The sequence below is a fragment of the Cygnus olor genome, chromosome 2 (assembly GCF_009769625.2).
Source record: "Cygnus olor isolate bCygOlo1 chromosome 2, bCygOlo1.pri.v2, whole genome shotgun sequence".
In the NCBI taxonomy this organism is placed as follows: domain Eukaryota; kingdom Metazoa; phylum Chordata; class Aves; order Anseriformes; family Anatidae; genus Cygnus; species Cygnus olor.
In genome coordinates, this window is record NC_049170.1 from 139,796,464 (window position 1) to 139,822,734 (window position 26,271).

General features: G+C 39.3%; 1 protein-coding gene across 1 annotated transcript; it reads left to right on the forward strand.

Annotated features, from left to right (window-relative positions):
- Positions 1–106: 106 nt before the first annotated feature.
- On the forward strand, positions 107–25,212 carry DCAF13 (DDB1 and CUL4 associated factor 13). Its single transcript, XM_040546636.1, has 11 exons — positions 107–229; positions 1,655–1,854; positions 3,107–3,214; positions 5,323–5,412; positions 6,188–6,343; positions 7,059–7,136; positions 11,168–11,250; positions 13,162–13,326; positions 16,249–16,384; positions 23,942–24,105; positions 24,910–25,212. Exons 1-11 carry the CDS (start codon positions 160–162, stop codon positions 24,995–24,997), a joined length of 1,338 nt encoding a protein of 445 aa, XP_040402570.1. The 5' UTR covers positions 107–159; the 3' UTR covers positions 24,998–25,212.
- The last annotated feature ends 1,059 nt before the right edge of the window (positions 25,213–26,271 follow it).

Below are 26,271 nucleotides of genomic sequence, written 5' to 3' on the forward strand. Positions count from 1 at the left end.
CGCCCCCCGCAGCAGCAGCAGCAGCAGCGGCGGTGCCAGTACCGGTACCGATGGGGGAGCCGCGGGGGCTCCGCGTCCCGTCCCGCGAGGCTGCGGCCGGCCCGGCCCATCCGGTCACATGCAGGAAGGAGGAGGGAAGGAGCCGGGCGGCGCGGCGCGATGCGGGTCAAGGTGCTGAGCCGCAACCCCGACGACTATGTCCGGGAGACGAAGCTGGACCTGCAGCGCGGTGAGCAGCACCCCCCCGGTCCCCTTGCCTCCCTCCCCCGGACCCCTTCTCCCCACCCGGTGCCCTGCTCCCTCCCCAACGTGGGCCTCTGAGGCGGAGGCAACGATCTCCTGAGCGCGGCCTGGCAGCACCGTGAAGCCCCGGGGCTCGCCGCTGCCCCCAGCCGCTCGCCCGGTGCCCCCCGGGCCGCCCCCGGTGCCGTCCCCTCGCTGCGCCGCAGACAAAATGGCGGCGGCCGCCCGCGGCCCGTGAGCGGGGCTGGCTGCGCTCCTCCCTGCCGGGCTCCCCTCTGGCGTGGTGGTTTGGGTTTTTTTCTCCGTAGTGGCAGTAACACGGTTTGTAAAATCGCCACCCTTTGTCAGGAGGAGCAGGGGTAAGTCTCGGCTGCGCTATATCAGGCTAGGTTCTGAGGACAGGGGGCCTATTGTATTTTAAACTCTGCGTACATTATTATCAGATTGATTTAGAGGCAGGGGGCTGTGTTGTGTGAAGGGGTGTTGTAACTGACGCTTTATTGCTATTTATTTACTTATAACATGGAAAAAGATTATTCAAGTTACCAACTGGGACATCTGAATACATCTTACCTATCGTATGAGGACAGGCTGAGAGAGCTGGGCCTATTTGGCCTGGAAAAGAGAAGACTGAGGGGAGACCTCATCAGTGTATATAAATATCTGAGGGGAGGGTGTCAAGAGGATGGATCTGGTCTCTTTGCAGTTGCCCCCAGCGACAGGACGAGAGGCAACGGGCACAAACTGAAGCACAGGAGGTTCCAGCTCAATATGAGGGGGCACTTCTTTACTGTGAGGGTGACAGAGCACTGGGACAGGTTGCCCAGAGAGGCTGTGCAGTCTCCTTCTCTGGAGATATCCAAAACCCAGCTGGAGGCCATCCTGCGCAATGTGCTCTAGGTGACCCTGCTCGGCAGGGGGTCGGACTAGATGGCCTTCGGAGGTCCCTTCTGACCTCAGCCCTTCTGTGATCTTTATTTTCCAAGCATGATTTGTAAGTTGTTGAATCAAATTCTCTGTCATGTTGCAGAGTGATATCCAGCTCCTTTTCATCAGAGATTTTAGAGGTCTTAATATACTTTGGAGATCAGCAGACTGAACTAAGTATTAAGTCTCGATGAATGATCTGTTGACAGTTGCTCTACTGAGTTTTCAACCCTTTTGCATAAAACAGAACAGTGGTGACAGAAGCCAGGAGCACCATGCCAATATCCTCTGTCTTTCTCATTTTATTTTAAGGTATATCTACAGGCAGATGCAGAGAGACCCTTGCTTGATACATGTAAAAATCTCAGTGTCACAGAAAATTCTCCACAGCAGGAAAATCAACGAGAAAAGCTTTCTAATTCAGTTCACCTTGACCTACATTTCACATTATGGGTTTCTAATGTCTGTGTTACTCTTACTGCAGTTCCAAGAAACTATGACCCCGTATTGCATCCGTTTGAGGTTCCACGAGAGTACACCAGAGCTCTGAATGCAACAAAGCTAGAACGTGTGTTTGCAAAACCTTTTCTAAGCTCACTTGATGGCCACAGAGATGGAGTTAATTGCATGGCCAAACATCCAAAGAGTTTGTCTACAGTACTGTCTGGAGCGTGTGATGGAGAGGTAAGCTGCAGTTTTAAACCACAACAACAAAAAAAAAAGGTCCCTTTCTTCCTTCTTTTTCTTTTTAAGTGCTCCCTAGTTACCTTTCTTTTGTGTTTTTGTTGAGCTATGATATTATATTCTGTTCAAATGTGATCTTATCTCAGAAGGTGCAACTTACCCAGTTTGGGAGAGTGTTTCTCAAACTGCAGGTTGTGACCTCCCAGCACACAGAGGGTTTCAAAAAGCTTTAGGCAGCAGCTTTAGCTGTGAGAAGGGGATTTAACAATTCCTCAGGATGGAGCAGTGAACGTGAATATTTGCAGTCCATAATGATTGCTTTTTGCTGTTCCAAACCCCCTCCAAAGAAGGTGAACTGCTGCAGAGTCAGAAGATTATGTGAAGTCAGATGAGCTAGGAGGAAGGGGCATGCAGTCAAAACCTTTGTGGAATAATAATTTAGCATATTGGAAAAAAAATGCTAATCCTGTATTTGTTTGTAATATTTTAGATAAATATTAAAGATAGCAAGCAAGGGTACTCTAATTGGAGTCATTTGCATAAAAAATATATGCTTGTCTTCTCTGTCCTCTTACCCATACCTTCTTCATTTGATAACATTTGTATATTTTAAAGGTGTCTTCTTGGTTCCTACTTGCTTTTTGTAGAACATACACGTCATGTTAGTTGTGGAGACTAACCTTTTCAAAGAGGAGAGGAATAAATTTATATGAAATGTTGGACAGATTTCTTATACACTGGTAGAGCAACTAAAGTATGGGGTACTAACAATACGTACAACTATAAAAATTGAGCTCCTCCATTGCTTTTTTTTTTAATTATTATTGAATGGGCCAAAATACTTTGAAACAGAAACCTGTACAAGAGGTGGACATCATTATAAAATTGAATACAGCAACTGGAATGAGAACATCCTCGTGGTTACAAAGGTTATTTCCTTGCGCTTTTCTCTTTGAAGGGGTGTTTTTTGCTAAAAGATAACAGCAATGATACAATTTTAGCAAGAATTCTAGTTGAAAAATAGGGGAATGGAAGAATAAGGTAGGTGTACAGCTTGGGTGGGAGGATGGGGTGAAAAGCAAAGAGCTGCATTTTAAAAAAAATTTTGTGAAGAAGGGAATAAATAAGTTTTAATGTTATAAAATCTGGCCAGTGTTCAAGCCAGCTACGCCATTTTGTTACAGCATATGTGATCTCTTGTACTTACAAAACTTAATTAAATAACTACAGAATACTTTTCCGTTTTTAACAGGTTAGAATTTGGAACTTGACCAAACGACAATGTATTCGTACTTTACAAGCCCATGAAGGCTTTGTTCGAGGCATGTGTGCTCGTTTCTGTGGTACATCATTCTTTACTGTAAGTACAGTATCTCTCCTTAATACAGTCTAACAATGCAGAGTGCCTATTCACCATTTGTTTTCCAGTGAGCAACTTATATTTGATTACTGCATAGCAGAGAATAAGTTATTTTAGAATTTGAACTAATTTATTCAATATGTCTGTGAACCTAACAATTCTGTTTATGATTAAAATACTTTTGGTGTATGGATGTTGTTCAAGACTATGGAAAAGATAGTTACCAGATTATTGCTAAAGGAGCCATTTAATTAGAATTTGAGTAATCTAGTTTTCGTTAAAGAAGCAGGTAATTACGTTTGTTGAACAGTTAGGTAGGTTAAGTTCATTGGAAGACATGGAAATGGTTACTTCTCTGACTATTTCTATAGCTTGTGGTGAAAGATAACCTGATCTATTCAAGATGGCTTTGGTTGAGTAATTATGTTCAATAAGGTGATGTTAATAAGACTTTATTCATTTGTATCAACCACAACTAATTCAGCTGCATGTAAGCTGTTTGGAAGTAGTATGTCTTCCTGTTTGCACTAGAACAATTCTAAGATAACAAAATAGAAAGAATTGCTTTTAAGACTAGCGTACTGGGGTTTTGCATCTTTTGAGCTCAACAGAAGGGAAATCAACCACCTTCTCCCACAATAGCTATTTTAATTGCTATATATTTATTTTTTCTGAAGTAGATACCAGGTCATGAGGACAGTAGTTACAATGCTGGGAAAGTCTCAGCAGAAAATTCCAAATGACTCCAAATCAGAATCCCTTTTTGACAATCTCTCTACCTGAGAATTGAGAGAGGGGAAGAAGAGAAGTAGTGCTATTGGGAGAGGAAGTTAAGCATGCATAGCTAACTTATTTTTACAGTCTGTTTCCTTGATCCAGATCACTGTGCAGCCACGCAAAAGCTTGTGCTGGCATAATACGAGAGGTAGCATGGGATGAGGCACAGGTAATTGGAGCAACTGAGGTGGACTGACTTTTAGCAGTTTACATGCTTATTAAATTACTTCCAGAAGGTAAAGTGGTGTTTAAGGTGCCATCTGATTAAGAATCACAAAATGTAACCTAAAATAAGCAGTCACTTTACAGCTTACCTTTTTTTTCCTTTCAACCCTGGTAGTATCTCTGGAGAATATCCAAAGTGACAACTAGATGAGAGACTTTTTTTTGCCAATGTTTAGACAAACCTTTGTTTAAATCAAACTTAGCATAAAAAATCTACATGTGAAGATCCCATTCAAGCAAAATTTGTTTAAATATAGCCAGATATAAAGATGCTGGAGCAAAGCGTGCAGATATGAGTGTCCTTGGCTCTGGAAATAAATCAGCAGGGTATACTGTTGCGCCTTCATCCTAGCCAAGCACCCATACAGCCTCTTGCCTGTTTTTTCCCACTCCACAGCGGTAGGATTGGGAAGAAAATAAGAAGAACAGAAGTGAAAAAACTCATGAGTTAAGATAAAAACAGTTGAATAGGTGAAAGAAAGAGGGGGGGGGGGGGGGAAAGCAAAACCAATCAAACAAGCAACAAAAAGGAAATCACTTACCTATTTCCACAAGCAGACAGTCCCTGAGCAGCAGTTACCTTGGAAGCCAACACCTATCTCCTCTTTTCGTCTTCCTCTACCCCAGTTTTTATTGCTGAACGCAATGTTTTGTGGTATGCAATACACCTCTGGCCAATTCAGGTCAGCTGCCTGCATCTCCTCCCAGTCTCTTGCCCACCCCTAGCGTAGTTGTGGTTGGGGGTGTCAGACATGACAACCGACAGAGTGGGCAATCAGAGGGAGCACAGACACTGTGCAGACAATAGCCAAAATGTTGGTGCTGTCAGCACTGTTCTTGGCACAGATCCAAAGCACAGCACCCTATGGGTTGCTGTGAAGAATGTTAACTCCATCCCAGCCAGACCATGTACCTGTACTTTGTCAGTTTCTAGTGAAATAATCCAACAAGGAGAACTAATCTGCCACTTGGAGGCATAAAGAGAGCACTTTACTTTTGTATATATAGTAGCCTTTAGAAAGGCTGCCTGTATTTGCAAAGATGACTGGTGAAGTAAAGGGAATATATTTTTGTAAAACCATACATGCTTTCTCCACTGTTTCCAGGTCGGTGATGACAAAACTGTGAAGCAATGGAAGATGGAGAGCCCGGCATATGGAGAAGAAGAAGAACCAATTCATACAATTCTTGGAAAGGTAGTAAATCTAAGTGCTGATTTCCCACTTTTCTTCTTTTGAGTTAAATTTGAATCAATTCTTATGTAGGTTTTGGAGGAGAGAGAAATAGGTTGATATCACCTGTTATCACACTGTGTTGTAAGGTGATGGCATCAAATTTTATAATGGCGCTTTAAGAGTATCTCCAAATTTTTATTATATTTATTTTACATGTAACTAGGAAGGAATATCTCAAATGCCATCAGAGAGTGCTTAGATCTGTCTATACTAATCATCCCTTTTCTCAGAACTCGTCAGATCTTACTGTTGTCTGTTTATCTGTTGTCAATGCTTAGTCTTCATTAAATAACTTTATTTTCATGCCACACCTCGCAGCCATTCAGTACAAAATTTTGACTTGACTTTTTAATCTACTTTTGTCAGAAATATACTTCAGCACCTTGAACTGATTGCAAGCTTATTTTAAGAAAACTGAATGTTTCTTTTATAAATAGATATCTTGAAACCCTTTAATTATTTTTATGTGTAGGAGCTACTTTACGCTTCCTAACTGAAAATTAACTGTACCCATAAAATTTCCATTTGCTTTAAAGTTAGCCATACTTTGTAAATGGGCTTCTAATGCCAACCCCATTAGAAATTAACAAGAAATGCATGCATGCATATTAAATGAGCACACAGAAAAAATGCAGAAAGCCACCCTGTTGTGTAAATGTACATCTAATAAGCTTAGGCATTTACTTACACATTTGGTTTTGTAAGTTTTCGTTTTTTTCTTTTTTTTCCTTTAAAGACAGTGTATACAGGAATTGACCACCACTGGAAAGAAGCTGTTTTTGCCACCTGTGGCCAGCAAGTGGACATCTGGGATGAGCAAAGGACCAGTCCCATGTGTTCATTGACATGGGGTTTTGATAGCATAAGCAGTGTAAAATTTAATCCTATTGAGGTAATTTTTTGTTACGTATTGGAAATCAATGTTTTTTCTTGATCAGTATAAGATCTAAACTCCGTTAACATTGTCTTTAACTGCTTTTTCCAAATGTAAATTTTGTTACGTGTTTTCACATAATACGAAGGGGGTTGTGTACGTATATTTTATGGCAATGTTGCCCTAAAAGATAGTACCATATATTTGCATCCCTTTATCTTTTGTTTCTGTTAATGGGGGAGAGGAGAAAGAAAATTAGGGCAGTCTCTGTTCTGCCCACAGCAATACATATCCTGTACCTCAATTATATCATGTTATATGATGTAGCAGTTGTGTGGCTGTGGAGCTCTCATCTGTGGCAGTCCTTATTGCTTGTGGCAGCAGCTTCTCCCCCTCTTCATGGCAGAACAACCACACCTGATCTGCTCTTCTCCAGCAGTTCCTGTATAGCTCTTGGGTGGGCTGTGTTGGTAGATGAAGTGCAGAGAAAGTGCTTGTTAGTTGTAGAGAGGACTGGGTGGATTCTGAATTTTACTGGGAAAGTTATTTGAAGTGTTTTTGCTGATAAATTAGCTGCACACAAAGAACAATTAATGTATTTTCTTAATTGGAAAAGGAACTGCTATTTGACTACCAGCATAGTGAAATAGTTTAGATATCTAATGTAAGCTGTTGACTATGCTCTAAAAATCTTTATAACGTACACTGATTATTTATGTATTTATTTATTTAGACATACCTTTTGGGAAGCTGTGCTTCTGACAGAAATATTGTGCTGTATGATATGAGACAATCAACTCCATTAAAGAAGGTAATTTATGGCTTTAATTTTTAACAGAAGGTTACGATAGTAATAATTAATATGTAAATAGTCTAAGTGTTGATGAAGATACAGAAGGGGAAGCTCTGAACCACCGAGTTTTCATCATCTTTAATTTTGAGTCTTTTAACTCTGTTTGAATTAATTTTGAATTCTAAACCAGAGTTAGAAGGGCCTTTTTCTGCATTCAGGCGGGCTGTCATGTTCACTCTGTTATAATTCTTGATAAAGTGCCTGATCTGACAGCAATTTCACAATAAGAACTTTATGTTCTTGTATTGCATTGTGTCTGTGTGTGTGTGATTTTTATTTTTTTCTCCTTGCTTGAAGGAAACAAGGTAATTTCTAAGGCATTTCCTTTCTACCAGTGGAGAGCCTTGCTCTGCATTTAAAAGGGTGTTTTTCTTTCACGTGGAGATAAATCCTTCCCTATGCACCTAGTGTAAACATTTCAGAACTCCTTTGCAGTGAAATCAAAATTGTATTTATACGTATGGAATTTTACCAGTGACATGAAGATCCTTGTTAATCTTTAACAAAATGCATGTGTCGATTCAAAACAAGAAACCAGTAATTTATATGGAAATATTAACCTGGATCAACTGCTGTATTTTTGAACCCCATAGCTATCTTTACAATTTTTCTTCTTAAAATACAATATTATGGCTCGTGACTATACTCTCAGCATCCTTCTGGATGTTACATACTGTCTGTAATGAAGGTGCTCTAATATACACTAGAACATTATAATGGTCTTTCACATGGTTATAAAATAGGAATGTTGTTGGCATAACAGTGTTTCTTTCTTTCTCTTCCTGTGCCCCAATAATTTTTAGTGAAGTTTCGTTTGGGCCACAGAGAGAGTGCTTAAAATGTTTTTTTTTTTTAAAAAAAAAGTCAGTTTTTTAAAAAAAGTCAGTATTTTTTTTTTAAAAAAAAAAAAGTCAGTAATGCCAGCTGGAGACCTGAGTGTCAAAATAAACACGGCCAGTGCTATAGATCTGCACTTACAAGTTAAGGGGATTTAGTTTGAGCATTTGTGAACTAAGTTGGAGTCTAACAGTTTGATGTGTTACTTATATGCTATATATATAAAAGTATATATACATATACATATATACCCATAATGTAAATAATAGGTGTATGTATGTATGTGTATCTCATGTGTACCTAGTAAGCACCGTACTTAGGCACGTTTCCTGCCATAAGAGTAAAACTGATGAGTGCTTGCTTGCATCTGTGGATGCAGTAGCTTCTGTCGGGTTCCTGCTGGGGTGGGAATGATTCCCCTGTGGAGAGAAAGGTTTATGCCTGTTTCTGCTTTGAGAGCAAAGAGCTCTGTAACTCCCAAGAGGATGATGTCCCTTACAGAGGCACCTTGCCTACGTACAGTTCCTGGCACTGCTGTTTTCTGCGTAATAGGTCAGCAAAACGGGTCGCACACTACCGTGAATTTGGAACTCAACAGGGGTTGAGTCCATTTCTTAATGGAAATAGGAGTACAACTTTCCACATCATGAAGCAGTAGCTCTCTTGCCCAGTTTTTCTGCCCATGAAGTCTTATTCAACAGGCTTATGTTTCAAAGAAGAACAAATAAGATGGTGAGATGCTCCATAAATACGAAATCATTAATTATCTAAAAAAAAATGGTAGGATGAAGGGGAGCACTCCTCTTGTATAACAAGAGGAAGACATTTATTAGATGGTAGAGTGCTTGGAAACTGAAAGACATGCTCGTGTAACCTGTAGGATCACAGAAGGAAAGAACTTGGGAGGTTTTAAAGATAGACTTTCACCTTTGAAGAGCTTATGGAAACTGTGTTATCCATTGCCAGAAATAGTAACAATCTGAGATGTTCACCTCAATCAAAAGCCTTGTAGATAGTAAAGGACAGATTAATTACTTGGGTGGTCTGGTTTTGTGTTGAAGTAATCTCAAAATCTCCAGGCTCTTTCTTAGCAAGTGCTTACAGTTAAATAAAACAAGGTAGCCAAGTCTTGGGAACTTCACATATTTGTCATGTCTTAATAGGGGCTTTTTCCTAAGAAATGACTAACCATATCTACAGTTGATTAAGAAGAGTTTCAGAAGATGGTTCCTGCTACAAGTTTAGATAGTTCTGAAATGCTCCTACCATCTTCACAGTGACTTAAATTACTTCCAGCCCAGGTTGCCTTACATATCTGTTACTGAATGTAACGCTAGAACTGTACAGGCACTGTTTTCATTCCAAATGCCACTGCTGCAATAAACTCAATGCTTTAAGTTTGGGTGGAGGAATTACGAAGCAGTATGTGGAGCACGAACTTTGACCAAACCTGACCCCTTTTGAGAAGAAGCTGGATTTTCCAGCAATATTAGGTCTACTTTGTGTTATGATTTAAAATGTTTATTTTACATATAATGTGTTTCAGTTAGTGTTGTGCTCATTTTGCAATGTCTAGAAAGCTTGAACCGAGAAGATTAAAGAACTCTTCTTGATCATTAGCTTCCCAGATATATATATATATATATATATATATATATATATATACACACACAAGGTTTATAATTAGAAAAACAATTCTGGAATCTGAGTAAACTGTAGTTGTCACACTACTGTAAACACAGGGCCCTTCAGTGGCCTATCCTTGCAGTAAAGTCACTTTTTAAAATAGAAAGCAGTTCACACATCTGATGATTACATTCTGTTCTGGGTGCATGTAATTTCTGAAAATGAGCGGTATTTTGCAGTGGAGACTTCATTTCATGTTGAGTAGGATAATGTCATGTAGGAAATGAGGATTTATGGAGAATGAGAGTCGTGAGACTATGCACACGCTTATAAAGTCACGATCCAAATCTTTTTGTGGGGATTCAGTAGGGGTCATCACTACTAACTTGCTTTGAAATTCTATTTTTTTAAAATAATGAACACAATCATACAATTATATTTTGTTATATGCCTACATATTTATGGTGTTTGGTATAGCGAAGTGAGAACAGAAATGAGTTTGGAGTACCATAGCATAAAATAGACAAATTTCAGAATTTTCAAGTAGGATTATGGCTGGCCTGCATTGTTATGGAAAACGTGCAGGTTGTTAATAAGTTGAAATTATACATCTACTTTGTGTCAGGAATACCATACGGGAGTTCTTTTTAAATTTTGAAAGCTCCTTCAAGACTCAGCAGAAGCCAAAGCTGTTGTGTCATACCAGGCGTCAGATCACCTCCTCCTGCCCCACAGTGGCCCAGCAATCATTGCCTCCTTCAAGGTGGAGGCATCCAGCATCCAGCTGCTTGAGAGCTCTTTCCAAATGCACCCTTCTCTAGTAGAAGGGTGTTGTTATCAGTCATCAGCTGCATTACTCCTGCTTCAAGCCAAGGCAACCTCTTTGCAGTCGTCTGCTTAAATAGCAGCAAGTAAGTCTTAGGAGTCTGTAGCAAGTAACTCACAGCTAATACAGTGACAGTGGGGAGTAAATTCCAACATAGTAACTGCTGCACACATTGCGTGACACTTCAGTGAGAAATGGCACCTGGTCTGGAGAATTCAGGAACTGCAATTTTAGAGATAAAATAAGGAAGGGATAGCAATAACTGGGAGAACAACAGAGTGTTATAATCACTTTGCAGATTCCAGATCATAGCATTGCTTAATGACCGTATCCTTTGAAATAACCATTTAATTGGGCATGTTTGTTTGTACAGCACTTAACTGAAGTTTTCAGTGAATAAAATGGAGTGAAATTCTTATGATGATCCCAGTTTAAATGAACAATAAGAAGGACTTGCTTCCAAGATGATTTATAGAAGAAAATTTAATCACAGTGTAGCATGAAGCAATGGGCATGTGATGAGAGCTAGGGTGTCTCAGTTCCAATTGTAACACTGATAAGTAAACATTTATGTCACTATTGCTCTACCATAATTCTGTATCTAGAAAGTGTTTGTTTGTCTCCATGGTATAAGAAGCTTTGAAATATAGCCAGTATTTTATTGCCTGCAACAAGGTAGCAATGTGTAAGTATCTTCCAGGTTATCTTGAACATGAGGACAAATACACTGTGTTGGAACCCCATGGAAGCTTTCATTTTTACTGCAGCAAATGAAGATTACAAGTAAGTGTGATCCTGCTTTTTGATAATCCTGATCATGTTATGTTTTATTTTCTGTATCTTAGTGATTTATCGTCATGTTAAAATGACTTAAAAAAATATATATAAAAATAAAAACAGTGGTAGACTGCCTCTTCCAGTACCGGAGTGGGTGGGGTGTGGAAGCACTCTAATTTACAAAAAATGCAGTTAAGTCTATGCAAGCATAGTTTACAATACGACCTGGAAACTAAATAATATTGCCAGTCCGAGGCAATATAAGTATTTATTTTCTTACCAGCTCATGAGAAGCTTGATATATTGTACTGATCAGCTATTTTGATGAGAACATTTCTTAAAATTAATCTTTTGTGAAACAATTCCAAAGACTGCAGTACTTATCCTTTCAGCATCTCACAGCAGTATTTTACTTTTGGGCAACAGTATTCATGTGAATAGCTAATCTGATATTGAAAAAGCTGTCTCTTCAAAACTAGGCCACTGCAAAATGTGCTCCATATCCTTGTTTCCAGGAAGTCAGTGATCTAACAATAGATCACTGCTTTCTTCTGGAACACAGGGATTTTATCGCTTATCTTAAGGCTGTTTTTCCAAGGAAATAGAATCTGGCCCAGACCTTGAAAATGGGTGTTGTATATAATGTACTGCTTTTCACATTTTTGGTTATGGCATAGTAAGGCTACCTAGTCTGTTTATGCCATTTTTTCCCCACACTAAACTGAAATTGCTAGCTGTTACTGTAAGGGGCAATTCCCTTCTTGCAAACTAAAACAATTAATGAGTGCAATGGCAAATGTACAAATCAACAATATGCCTGAAGTGTTAGCTAATTACATAGAGTAGCAGTTTCGAATGTGATGCTTTTTCTTGGGGAATTCAGAAGGAAAAGGAATAGTTGCCAATAAGCAATTGAGTAAGACATTGAATTAATTCCAGCTATGCATTCATCTGCAGCAAGGAGGGTGAGGAGCCTGCTGATAAATTACAAGCTTTTAATACAGTAGTTCTACTAAATAGCATACTTAAATCTGGGTTCGTTAAATGCTTTGTCTTTAAATCATCTTGGTTTATTGACACGGAGCAAATTAATGATCTGCGCAGTTATTGTGCCTTGGTATGTGTTAGTAGGTTGTTGATTCTAAGGAGTATGGGTAGGCATCACCTGTTCTGCCTCAGCTCTGAAGTGCTTAAAAGCTAACCAGCTGAGGTCCAGCAGCTGTGTTAATATTTAATGTAAGGCTTTTCTACAGACAGTGCAGTTCTGCTCTGCTTAAGAAGTATCTCTGTGTGTTGAAGGACAAGCATTACTTGGACTCTACAGAGTCACTGGTTGACTGGTATAAAGACCACCAAGCTGTAGGAAAGGGTGATAAACAAATGGGAACTTCACAGTAGACTTTGAATTACTTGGAGATCCCATTATGGGAAGACATAGAAACCTTGCAGAGCTGAGAGTGTTGCCATAATGAGAATAAGTGATTCGGAGATGCTTGTTCAGGTTATATACTTACATCTGAAGACAGAGTGTGGTTGTTGGAGAAACAGGTCAGTCAATGACCTAAAAACAGATGCTGAAGGGAGTGTTGGAGACCTACCTGTTCTTTGGGAGTGAACAAGAAACCTGGGTCCTGTTCAATAACTAAATCCTCTGTTTAGTAAACTTTTTTCAACCTCTAAGCACTACATCATTCTTACCTTTCGTGTGAAGTATTTAGTTGTCACCTGATAATTATTTCCTGATATTATTTCACTTCAACACCTTTTACCTTTCATGTGTTACTTGCAGTTTTAAAGAATTCCCTCTGCAGTGTGATCTATCTTCAAGTATGATTTGTGTATGATTAAAGTAGCAAAAATGTGCTATTCACTTACAAGTGGTTCAGATATTAAGCTGTTCATATGTTCATTTTAAAGCTTATATACTTTTGATATGCGCTTCCTTTCATCGCCTGTCATGGTGCATATGGATCACGTGTCTGCTGTTCTTGATGTGGATTATTCACCCACGGGGAAAGAATTTGTCTCTGCCAGCTTTGATAAGTCTGTCCGCATTTTTCCTGTGGACAAAGGCCACAGCAGGTGAGTGATTTTACACCTCTCTCTCTTGCTCTCATGCATCCCAGTGAACTCCCTCCCTAGGCCTCAAAATTCTTAATCGTTCCCATCTTCGTTGAGGCATTCACTTTCTGTGAATATCGAAGTCTTATTCTGTATGTACCTCGAGATTGACAGGTCAGGTAATCAACTGGTAATTCTGAAGAATGTGGTAGCGTAGAACTTGTGTTTAACAAGTAGCAGTGCTGATGCAATTTTGAATTAAAATTAAGGTGGGGTCTTCTAGATACGATGTTTTATTTGTCTTTTTAATGCAAAGGTATCCAGAATGGAGGCTGTGTTCCTAAAGAAGCATTGATTGTTTATGGGTTGTTTGTTTCCTTTTTTATGGTGTGATACCACCTCTTGTATACATCTGGGTTTTAGCTTTTCCCCTGTTAATAATCTGCAAATTCACACTTCTGTTATGGCAGCATGCTTTCCTTGACATGATTGCTTTCCAACAAGATGCAGTATCAGTTTTGAATTACTGTCCTTATGTATACTCGCTTGTGTTTTACCAAGATAAATCCTATATTCTTCCCCTGTCTGTGTATCTTTAGTGTTTTTAGGTCACTTTGTACTGTATGTGTCACCACCGAAGTTTGCAGGCCTTAGAATATTGTAGAGCTTGGTTTTCTGGGACTAGCTTCATCCTATACGGATGATTAGTAAAGACATCCCATGAAAAGCACTGTTAGTGTGGGTTCCTGAGGATCAGTCCGGGACATTTTTGTGATCCTATTCAGTGCACTTTATTACTTGTTGTTCATGCTGTGTTAGTCCGGTTTTGAGTCATGTGACAATGCTTTGAATACAATTCAGTTTGAATTAGTTTCTCATGTAAGATTTCATAAGGCAGTGTATTAAATATTTTGCTGAGGTTCAGATTGGATCTACTGTGTCTCCATTACTATTATTATTTTGTTTTTCAATTTGATTAAAATCAAAGCAAGTTATCAGGTCTGTCTGGTATCATTTGTTCTTCATAAAACTACCTTCATTATTCTCTGTCAGACTCTTTTTTTTTTTTCTTTATTAACTTCACTTTTTCTTTTAGTTGCCTTCCACTGCCCCCCCACCCCCCCCACCCCCCCCCCAAAAAAAAAATTGCGACTAGTTTAAGTTTGAGGTGGTTGGGGCGGGGGGGTTGAGGAATATTGAATACTGATTGGGGGAGAAATATATTTTTGTTACTGTTCAATGTAGTTATGTATGCATTATTCAGCATGTCTGTATGCTCCTATACCTGTTTAGGGACTGAGAAGGGCTGTTTCTATTTTCTTTCATAGCTAATCTACAAGTAGTTCTACTTTTTTTTTCTTGTTTTGTAATAGTATTTTAAATATAATCAGGTATTCCATCTCTTTTGTTGTTTTTTGTTGTTTCTTTTTTACTTTTTTTTTTCCCCAATTCTTGTATTATTAAACACCATGGTTCACATCTCTTGATTTCCACGGATTTTCCTTTCTCTGGAATGTTCATAAAAGTGGTGCTAGGCAAAGTTAAAGCACATCATTGAGGGGAAGTGGGCAGACCCCATAATGCGACAGTAGAAGGGTAAAGGGCTTTATTCCCCATTACAGCAGATTGTTGATAAGGAAGGCATTTTTCTGTTTTGCTCTCTTTTGCTCCCCTTTCTCTTTCTCTCCTTTTTCTCCTTTTCTCTCTCTCTGTGGTTGCTGTAAATGTAGTGAGGAAGAGCCTTACAAGTGAAGAACTTAGCCACTTGTAAGCTGGCTAGGGCGTTCTGGGACACTTAAAATTCTTTAAAAGCTGGACTTATTCAGAGCTGCATAGTTGAAATGAATCCTGTGGAATAAAGAGAGGTCTCCAAGCAGAAGATCTGATCCCTGTTGGAAAGCTGAGACACTTGAGTGTATCTTTAAGTAAGGATCCTGACTGTGTTCCAGTTAACTCAGACTTCTGATCTTACGCCAGTTTGAACAACTCCTAACTTCCATTGCTTTTTATTTTATTTTAAAAAGAAAGCTGAAGTTTAGAAATTGAGTAAGAAATATAGAAAATAAGATCTATTCATAAGAAATTTCATATTCATATTCATATTCATAAGATCATATTGAATATTATATTTATATGAATATTCATATTCATAAGATCATAAGAAATAAGATCTATTACGGAGTTGATTTAGATTCTGTAAGTTCTTGGTAAATGGAACCAAATGTCTGTGTGAGTTTTTTAAACGACGTAACCAGGTTATATGGCCATCTTTTGCGTGTTTCCTTTCCCGGAGAATGGTAGTTAATAACTGGTGGTGACAGCAACGGGAGAGACAAAGGCTGAAAATTCAGAGTAAGAAAAGGTAAAATACTTAGTTCCCCAAAGGTGTGTGGAGAAAACTCTGTTACTGAGCCAACTAGTAAAATGAAAGTAAATACAGAAATGCTTCTGAAAACATGTATGTACTTACACAGTATTAAACGTTAATGTCAGCAAAACCTGATGTGAGCAGGGATGTTTTCAGAAGGTTCTTGTGCTCGGTCTTTCACTTTGTTGTTTCTGTAGAGTATCACTTGAGTGTGAGTTAAAGTGGTGGTTAAGCCAATTAAAGCTTATTTAAGGTGGTATATTGATGACATTTGTTTTTCTTGCAACTCCCGACAGGCTCAACCTTAGTCTAGTTTTTCATGGCTCTTGAATTGTCATTGTTTCTGTATTTCCTTTCTGTTACTACTTGGATTTTACTTGGAAAAATAACTGGGTAGAAGAAAGAGAAAGGTCTCAGCTGCACTGTATGACTGATATGCCAAATGGATGGGTAGAAAGAGAAGCAAAAATATATAATAGATTCTGCCTTGAACAGAAAACTTTCTGCTATTTCAAAGGTTATGTTGGTAGGAAAAGTGATAATAAAGTATTAAAAAACGTTTTTCTTCACTTTAGGGAGGTCTATCACACAAAGCGAATGCAGCATGTCATCACTGTAAAATGGACTTCAGATAGCAAATATATTCTGTGTGGCTCAGATGAGATGAATATCCGTCTGTGGAAGGCTAATGCTTCTGAGAAACTGGGAGTGGTAAGATACGTTTTGTTATCACAAGGCGATGCTTGGTGGTTTTTGTTTTTTGCTATTACAACTGGTTAGTCTGTTCAACTTCTAAACACTTGTTTCTAAACACTTGTTTCTAAAGGGAAAATGTAAAATTGTAGTTTGACGTTTGCATTTAATTTGAAAACTAACATGCAATAATACAGCTCATTGCATTTACCGTGGCTTTTAGTAAGATTACATGCCTTTGTATTGCTATACAGGTTGTTGTGGTTTTTCTTTTTCTTGTTTAATTTTAACAATAATCACCACTTTTAACTAAACGGAAGTTTTCTATCTTGGTGCTACGGGTGAGTAGTCATCCCTCTGTACTAACAAAAAAGCAATAACTTCTAGTTCTAGAAGCTAGCCGTACGCAAGTGATTCTACTGAAGCTTAGGATTACTACTTTTAAAACATTTTAACTGAGCGGATCAAGTTTAGTGCGTTCTGTGATCAGCGTATGCGTTGTAAAATAGGTTACTTGCACCAACGCGTATCAGATGTTGTCATTAAACTATGTAACTCTCAAATATCAAGTGGTCAAGCTAGTCTGAAGTCCTTTTAATTCAGTGTTGTCACTTCGGTTGAAGCCTTCCTAGTAGGAGCAGACATCAGTCCAATGAATGCATGTCTTTTTCAGTAACACTTGTTCAAATGATTATATATAGATAAGGCCAAAATGTTCTATTGCAGTTAGCACTTACATGTATTCATCTGCACAGCTGTATTAAAGCATTGAGTAACTTTGGAGAATGAATTTGACACTTTGTCCACTGGGAGTAGTCCCTTTACGTAGCGTCGCGTTGTTAGGGTACCTTGGAGGTGCTTCCATGGCTCTTTCTGAGCCCATCAGAAAAAGCAGAACTGTCGAACAATTCTTGGAGGAATTCCTGCTTGATCTTGGGAAGGAGTGAGGGGGGAGGAAAGGGAAGCCGTAATTCAGGGAAGAACATTGTACTGTTAAAGGGACGGATCTATTCCGTAGTTGTGGCTGGGGCTGCTCGAGGTGAAGCTCCATCAGTGATAGTTTCTGCATAGAGGGGAGTGGGCTGGGGTTGGCGGGAGTACTGGGGCTGCAGCGTGGAGCAGGAAGGTTCGTGGGCTGTTGTGCTCTGTGAAGGGCTGCATGTGGAGCAGCACTCCTGAAACAACACGCTTATCTTTAGCCATGACTCACCGTAGGTATTCAGGAGCCCCGTTATCCTTCCCGTCCTTGCTGTACAGCTGTATTTTTTCTATAGCCTGTACAATATGTGTGGTTACAAACTCGTATTTAGGTTGAATTTCTTTAATGGGTTAACTCTTCTATTGTGTTTAGGATGTTATTTTTTTCCTGTTTTGAACTGATCCTTCGGATTTTTCCAACTAGAGCTTCAGTAAAACATTTAACACATAAATATCAGCCCCATACTTGCTAATTCCAAGGACTCTGCAATGTTCATTACAGGCTTTACTTTTTGATTTAAATTTTATGTTAAATTTACTCAAACAGTGCAGTATTGGGCAGTATTGTTACGTGTTTTCCTGTTGGCGTATCCGTAGTCTCACAGGAAGACCCTTTTCATCTTGTTTAACAGTATTAGCTGAAATTTTCTGTCCTTATTAACTATCTTCGTGCTCGGTACAGAAGGACCATTCTGTCTCTCTAACATGCTGTTCCAGAACAGAATCATCTGTGGTATTGCTGACATGCGCCTTTGTTCTGTACCCTTTTTGTGAAGAACAAGTGGGTAAGAATGTCAAAAACATGATTTTCACGTAGAATGATAGTATTTTAAACTACATTCCGTTGACTACTAGGTGGTAATGGCTTCTTTTTTATGAAAGAGTAAGGATGCTTTGCTCTGGGTAGTAACTGGAAAAACCAACACAACATCACAGGAATGTTACGTACCAGAAGGACTACTTAGCTATTGTTCCAGTATTCAAGATGTAGAGTGGTAAATTACCTTCTGCTCTTTTCTGTGGTATTTACATCAGTGACAACTGGCAAGAGATGGGTCTGGAAAAGGCACTATCAGTTACGACTTTCTGGTACCGGGTATGTTCTGCACATTAACAGTCTTGTGTTCCTTGACCTGACAGTGAATCCTACACAAAATACCCTGTGTTTATGTTTTTAAGCACACCATTCCTGCTTGACGTGCCTCTTGGAGGCTGTGCAGAGGATTCAGTTCTGCTTCTAAGGGATCATAGGGATACAGTTTTCACAGCATCTCCTGGAAGGAGTCCAGTGGAGGGCCACAAAGATGATACGGGGCCTGGAGCATCTTCCCTATGAGGAAAGGCTGAGAGACCTGGGTCTGTTCAGCCTGGAGGAAAGAAGACTGAGAGGGGGTCTCATCAGTGTCTATAAATACTTGAGGTGTGGGAGACAGAGGGATTTGGCCAACCTCTTTTCAGTGGCTTGTGGGGACAGGACAGGGGGCAATGGCCACAAAATGGATCACAGGAAGTTCCGCACCAACATGCGAAAGAACTTCTTCACGGTGAGGGTGACAGAGCACTGGCACAGGCTGCCCAGGGAGGTTGTGGAGTCTCCTTCTCTGGAGATATTCAAGGCCCATCTGGACGCCTACCTGGGCAGCCTGCTCTAAGGAACCTGCTTTGGCAGGGGGGTTGGACCCGATGATCTCTGGAGGTCCCTTCCAACCCCTATGATTCTGCGATTCTGTGTGTAAGGGTTTCTGACCTTCAGCCACCAATTCCCAAGACGACCAAGTCAATAGTTACCTTTAACCTGTAGGTCAAGTGGCATGTTTGTTACGTTCTGTTGTTTGTTTTTTTTTTAATCAGAAATGAAAATTCATCCTATCATTTAGAATACACAGCTTGTCACCTTGCAACATCAAGAGGCATTTTAAGAAAGCAAAGCTATTCAGAAATATGGGAAGAACTTAAAAAGGACAGTGAATTATGTAGAAAAACTGCTCTTGTTTCACATGGGTGACACTAATGAACTTGTGAAGAATTACGTTATAATAAGAAGAGAGAGTGTTTCACAGCCCTGTATCTTATGTGGAAATATGTTCAATCACGATGTTGTTGAAGCCTTGAATTTAGCAAGACGCAGAATATGAATATTAAATTAGTAACTGTCCAGAGCTGATAGAGTTGCTATAAAAGATCTTGGAAGCACTATGAAATTTTATTTTATGTGTTTAGGGAATAATTGCTACAAGGACTTCGGGTGAAACCTTCACAGCTCATCCCATTCTTGGACATACCTTGGGAATGTCACGTGGATGCAGGCAGCTGTGCTAATCCTTGCTCCATCCAACTTGGTAGTTCCTGCAGTTTTTAACGTTGCAAGTGTTAATGGCTGTTTATCAGATTCCGCTGCTTTTCTTTAGCACCTGCTCTTTTTTTTTTTTTTTTTTGAGGACTGGCGTTCTTATCTTCACAGACATGTGCTAGCTCATTTTATAAAAGTCCAGTTCTCCCATAGTCTGTGGCTATTTTTTGAACATTTTGAATATTCAAAGCTGAACACTCAGTAATTCTGTCGGAAGTGTCAGAATGTGTCTTAAATGCTTAGTCGCTTGGTCTGCTACTTTTCTTAGCCGAGAAGATTTGATTGAATGACTCATCCAAAGGTCACTGTATTTCTGATATAATGCCAACATCTTGTAATACATTGTATTTAAGATGGATATTTTGGGGGTGGGGGTGGATAGCAAAAGAAAAGTGGTAATCCAACATTTTTTTTTTTTCTTTTTCGGTCACTTAGTCTTGTTTTCAGCATTGCTGGGATCCAAGGAAGTTAGACTGAATACAGTATTTAGGTTGTGACTGATGAACATTTATGCAGTTGGAGAGTTGTACTTTCTGAACTGTGGCTACCCCAGCAGTCATCAGTTCTGACATGCATGTTTCTTTTGGTTTTTAATGTATTTGGCACTGCAGTCATTATTTAAAATCGGTGAAACATTAAAGGAAGAATCAACGTCTGGAGGAGCCAGAGGCAAGCTGTGTCTCCACTCACTGGCAGTTAAGTCTGCATGGGTTTTATGTAGGGGTAACAAAACCCAAATCTTTCTGTTGGATCTACTGCAGGAGTTGTTTTAAAATAATTTGCAATGTTTAGGTTTTTTTTAATAAAAACTGATGTATTTTTTCCCAGTAACGGTCTGAAGGTAAATAGGACTTCACAGGTTTTATTTTTAAGGCAGTAAACATCTAGCTCTGCGTGTCCTGAAATGAAAGACCCAATTACAAAAGAGTTTTAAGATACTCCAGACTTTTTAAATACTGTACTTTATGGACTTGACGTGTACCTGAACTTGGCATGTTAAATATATGTGAAGCTTTTGTACTTGTGGTCTTGGGGATTTCTGAAAAGGGGCGTGCCTTTGGATTGGAGAAAAAGAGGGAGAAGAGCCTTGTCTGAGGGAAAAGGCTGGAAAAGCAGTAATAGAGTAAATTTCAGTTAATAATATAGAATTCATATAATTAGTACAAAGAAAGGGAGAGATTTTTTTTTTTTTAATCATAGTGAAAGCAATGAACCATCAGTAAAACCTGAAGGTGCAGTGTTCTTCAGTACACTGACACGTCAGAAAAATCCTGCACCTGCAATTTTTTTTTTGTAATACGTGTGAATGTCAGTAACATTACTTCTGTGACTAACAGCAGCAAAATTTGGCTCTGTTACCTTTCCAAAGTAGCTAAGGATCAGGCAGAGCGCCGGACAACTGAAGAAGAAAATTTTATGCTTGTGAATGATTTGTCTCTCAGTAAGTGTAAAGCTGGTGTGAGAAGTGAGTGTAACAGAGTTGGAACATCAGTTTTCTGCTTTCCTACAAGGTGCAGAAATGGCTTTTGAGTAAGAACCGAAAAAGATAGGAGAAAGTGCAATTACAAGTCTCGGTGTTGATCTAGCAAAGTGCATCAAAACTGTTGAAGTAATTGTAGATCCTTTCAGTCTCCTCCTAGTGCACAGTCCCATTGTGCGAGATGAGGCTGATAACAAGCAGCACCAGGTACTGAGTGACACGGCGTTCTTCTCAGAGTGATCTGCCGATTGTGATTCGGTGCACACGTAGCTTCGTCCCTGTAGCTACGATTCTGTGCTCTCCGCCTCTACATCACCTTTCTTTTTTTGTTGTCCATTTAGACAGAAAGAATCTGTAAGTTTTTGATTCCAGGAAATAACAAGTAATAAACTTAATGGCAATAAATTTGGAAGAATGTTTTCATCAAAGCAGTGGAAAAATTTTAAACACAAGCTACAGTGTAGAAAATTGCTGGGATATGTTTGTATTCTAAAAATATGTTGCATCTGTGCTCTGTCTGCCCTAACCTAGAAGGGCAGCCTGGAGAGGGTTGATGAACAGCCATTTCGTATTCCCGTGCTGAATTAGAGGAGTCTAGTAGTGAGTGGGATAAAGTGCTACAGATGCAGCCCACTTTAAAAGGAGTACGGTTTCTGAAAGGTGATTGTAGCTCTTCAGTCAGGGCTCCGGAAAAATGCTTACCTTCCTTCTGCCTGAGGGTGTGCGAAATAACTCGCCTCTAGCATCTGGAGGGAGGAAAGAGGCATAGGCAGTTCTTAAGGACGCATCTTCCTCTTGCTAACAACTTGCATTTTAGGGTTATTTTCCCCTTTCCGCTTTCTTGGCTATCTGGTATTTTTGGTAAATAGACACTTGTCATTAATACACTTTTTCCCCCCCCATCATGCAGAGGCACAGCCTGGCATATGGGGCATTGGTGTTCGGTGGTTGGATGAGAAGGCACCAGCTATGTGCCCTTCTAGAAGCTGCATGGCATGTGAAAAGGGAATGAGACTCAAACATAACCACCGCTTAATCTATATTAATTTTTTAAATAAGATGTCCTGGATGTATCTTTAATTTACAGATTCACCTCTTGTCTGTAGAATCATCAAGGTTACGCTAAATCACCAGCAATTTGCTCTTCTTAAATTAAAGAAAAATCATTGCATTTAATTAAAATAAAAGCTCTTTAATTTGGATTGTGTTGGCAGTTTTCCGCAGGGTGGGAACACCTGGGATTTATTGAGAAAGAACCATCTATTCAGGCTGGCTCACTAGAGTAAATTTCACTAAAAAGGAGATAGTTTTATTGGGTTAGGATTGTAGAATTTACTCACTTGCAGTTTGAGACGTTATGATAAATATAAGTAAAGCAGACGGGTTTAATTTTATGAACGCAATGGTGTGGGCAAACAGAGGGTAAGAATACTGTGTGTATTGGATGCCTGAAATAAGATTTTTGTGAGTGATGAGCAGCTCCACATTTTGTACCTGGAGAAACCTCTTTCATATGGTTTATGTTTACCTGCTTTCAGACCATTTTTGGTCAGTTTTTTGACCAAAATTGTTTGAGTATGATAAACATTTTCAGAATTTATGAAATATTATAACAGAAATCACTTCTAAAGGTAACCTCCAGAGTGGAGAAGAAATAGCCAACTGCTGATTTCAAAGGCAAAAAAAAAAGTGTACTTTGTAAAGTAGGTGAAATTTCCAGATTTCTTTTCTGTAATAAAGTGTGTGCGTGTCTGTCTGAAACACGGGTTCTGTTTTCTGTTTAGAAAGTAAGAAATTAGTGAAACCGAGCCAGTTGCAAAGATGGATTAATAGAAGTTGTCTGAACTGTTTTGTCTTGAAGGCTTTGTGAACAGTTAATAGTGGATTAAATAAATGGAGGAAGGTAAAATACACTATATTATTGCAGTCTTTTTGGAGGGAGGGTAGGAAGGGGATGATAGGATGTAGATACGTTGCTATAAAAAAAAACCCTAAGTGGTTTGGGGTATAGAGGACTTTTTTTTTTTCCTCCTCCATAAAGATTCACTTGCTGCTTTAGTTACATTCTGAAAGCACGCTAGATTAAAATGCGGCTGAAATTCCCGGAGACCACACAAATCCGAAGACATAAATACTGCTGTTCCTCATGAAGCAGTGCATGCTTTAAACAGAAACACAGCGCACACAAATTTTCCTCGTGATAAACAAGGACTAGGACCAAAAGAAACATGCCTAGTTGAAAAACTACTTTCTAAGTTAGCTGTAAGGAAGAGACGTCTCTCAGTTTCAGCGTTGTTAACGGTGTCTCGGATATAATTGTAAATGTGGATGAAATTTATGTCCTTCCGTGATAGTACTATTTCACCTTTATTTCACGTGTTTGTGATACTATGATATTTTTAGCTGCATGATGAAAGCTGGAACTCCCTGTGTGCCATATAGGCAAGCTAATACTTGAAATCTCGTATGTGCAACGTGCTTCCTAATAGATCAAGGTGCTGGATAAGATTTAGGCCACGTAAAGAGCTGTCTGTAAAGCAGTTAATGAAGACAATTCATTTATAGCTTTTGTACTTATACTGACTAGTGACTAAAATGCCCGCAAATCTTTAACAGCGGAAGTTGATCATCAGCATTGGTTAGGAGAGCAAGTGCATTGATCAAAGAGGTTTTACTGTCTGCCAAAGTTCAGCGTTTGTAGAGAAAATCCTGACAGTTAATTCCCTGTACTTTTATAACGCGCTTGTCTGTGTTATTTTCCTTGTAGCTGGCACCACGAGAGAAGGCAGCTATGAACTACAATCAGAAGCTGAAGGAGAAGTTCCAGCATCACCCGCAGATCAAACGCATAGCTCGGCACCGTCACTTGCCTAAAAGTATATTCTGCCAGATCAAGGAACAACGTATCATGAGAGAAGCTCGTCGGCGAAAGTATGTCTTCCTCTTCTATCTTCTTGTCTTTGCATTAATAAAATGCATCACTGCAGTGCTGTGGTAGCAACGTATGGGAATGTTAGAGCTACAGGGTGTGGGAGGAACGAGTATGAGCTACTTCTAACATCTGAAAAGTGATCACAAACTGCTGGATGGATTAACCTTTGGTTATAAAAAAAAAAAAAAAAAAGGGAGACAGGTGCCAGTATCAACAAGGACACTGGCTGCTTCCCAAAAACATACTGAAGAAACAGGATTGAGTATCATGTTGGAAAGAGCCACAGTGCTCCGTTACGTGTGACATGATGCAACACTGCAACAGAAACAGAATGGCCTGTTTGAGGTGTGGGTTATTGGTTTTTTTTAATGCAAACTCCAGGACGAGCGTTTTCAGTCACCTGGATCGCTGTCATGTTGGAATATTGGAGCAGAAGGTGGCATACTTTGCTGTAGCCATGAAATTAATAATAAAAACAGAAAGTGGTGGGTTTTAGTCAACTTTCTCAGCTACCTACAAATCTGAGCAGCAAATTCTGCTAACGTGAAAATGAAGAAAGCTGTGCTCCCAAGAAAAGAGTCAGTTGGAAGCTATTCTGAGTTAGCCAATTTTAAAGATACTTTTTGAAGGGACAATCCTCCTTCTCAAAGGAGGAAATGCATTGGTTTTGGCTAATAAAAGCTAAGCAATTCTTAAATTATTATTATTTTTTTTATTTCAAGTGGTTTCTTAAGGAGGAAGCTGGTATTTGTTAACTCTTTGTGATGACTACTGAACTGTATTTTTCTGCTTTCTGTTTCTAGAGAATTGAATCGTCGCAAGCACAGCAAACCGGGATCTGTGCCATTGGTGTCAGAGAAGAAGAAACATATTGTAGCAGTAGTGCAATAATTGTTTTCACATGTACGAAATCAAGACTGTTAAAGTTGCTAATATTAATAATGACAGTTGAATAAATACCTTTTTTTAGCTTATTTAAAACTTGTGTAATCTGGATGAAAGGTGGCACAAGTTATATAAAACCCAGAAACTTCTTTATATGAGACTTACTGTAAGCCTCATATTTGAAGTTTGTATTACAAAAATAAAAGTTTTGCAATTCTCAAGGTACTTGTAGCCCAAAGTTCTTTGTTGCTGCTGTTGTCTGGGAAATGCTTTGCTTCTCCTCCAGTGGGATGAACTTAACTTTTTACTGGCAGTACTGGCGAGGTGCTCAGACAACAGTGCTGGAATTCAACTGGGCTTTTTAGGCGGAAGCTTCCTCCTGCAGAAATGAGAGATGCTAAATGACTATAAATATTGCTTAGTATTTTCCATAAAAAAAAAAGGTTTTTTTCCAGCCTTTTTACTGCTGTGCAGTCGGTAACTGTCCTTCCTCCTATCCCTTGAGTTTATGCACAAAAAATAATTTATGAACCCAATTAGAATAAACTTCATACTTTAACTTTTTTGTTTGTTTTAAACTCTGAAAATACCATTTTGAGCACTTCTAGCACCGTTTAGGCAAGATTCCTAGATCATCGTGGCAAAATTACGGCTTTTTGGTGGTAAGAGGCCATAATGTATCTTTTACTCTCGGGATCGCATACCTTATGGGGCAATGCAGGAAGAGAAGCAGATCTGAAGAGCATAAATAAGTGGGATGATGAGAAGCAGTGGAACAGATCAGGGAATAGCCTAATGCTGGCTGTATGCCTCTTGTACTAACAGTGCTCTCTGTGCCAAATACACTTCATTTCCTTCCTGAAACATTGAGAAAATTGACGGAGAATGTGTGGTCCAAAGTATGGCTTGTGAAACAGCTGTAGTCAAGTCCTGAGCAATTTGCAAAACCAGACTAATATTCTGGAATTTGATTAAAATTTTCCAGCCTTGGCTGTTTCAGTTGAGTTGGTGTAGTTTGTTTTTGATTTACTGAGTCATGTTAACCTTTGGTGTGAACAAGCCCTGCCACCTGACGTTGGTGCAAAATTCTGAACGGAGCTCAAGAGTTTTCAGTCCTGAAGTGAAGTTGGTCACAACATGTGATGGTATCAGTGTGGAGCTCCACTGCGTGGTAGAGGCATGACCAAAGCATCTCTTCATGTTCAAAGACCTTTCTGCACTATTGGTTTCAGGCAGGCCCCCAAGTGGAGCAACTCGAAAGATCAAGGTTGGTTAAACTG

Excerpts from the sequence above, each read along its gene's own strand:
- DCAF13 (XM_040546636.1), top strand. The coding sequence starts at position 160 with ATGCGGGTCAAGGTGCTGAGCCGCAACCCCGACGACTATGTCCGGGAG. Across the intron at positions 5,413-6,187 it reads TTCATACAATTCTTGGAAAG|ACAGTGTATACAGGAATTGA; the intron begins GTAGTAAATCTA and ends TTTCCTTTAAAG. Across the intron at positions 11,251-13,161 it reads GCAGCAAATGAAGATTACAA|CTTATATACTTTTGATATGC; the intron begins GTAAGTGTGATC and ends TTCATTTTAAAG.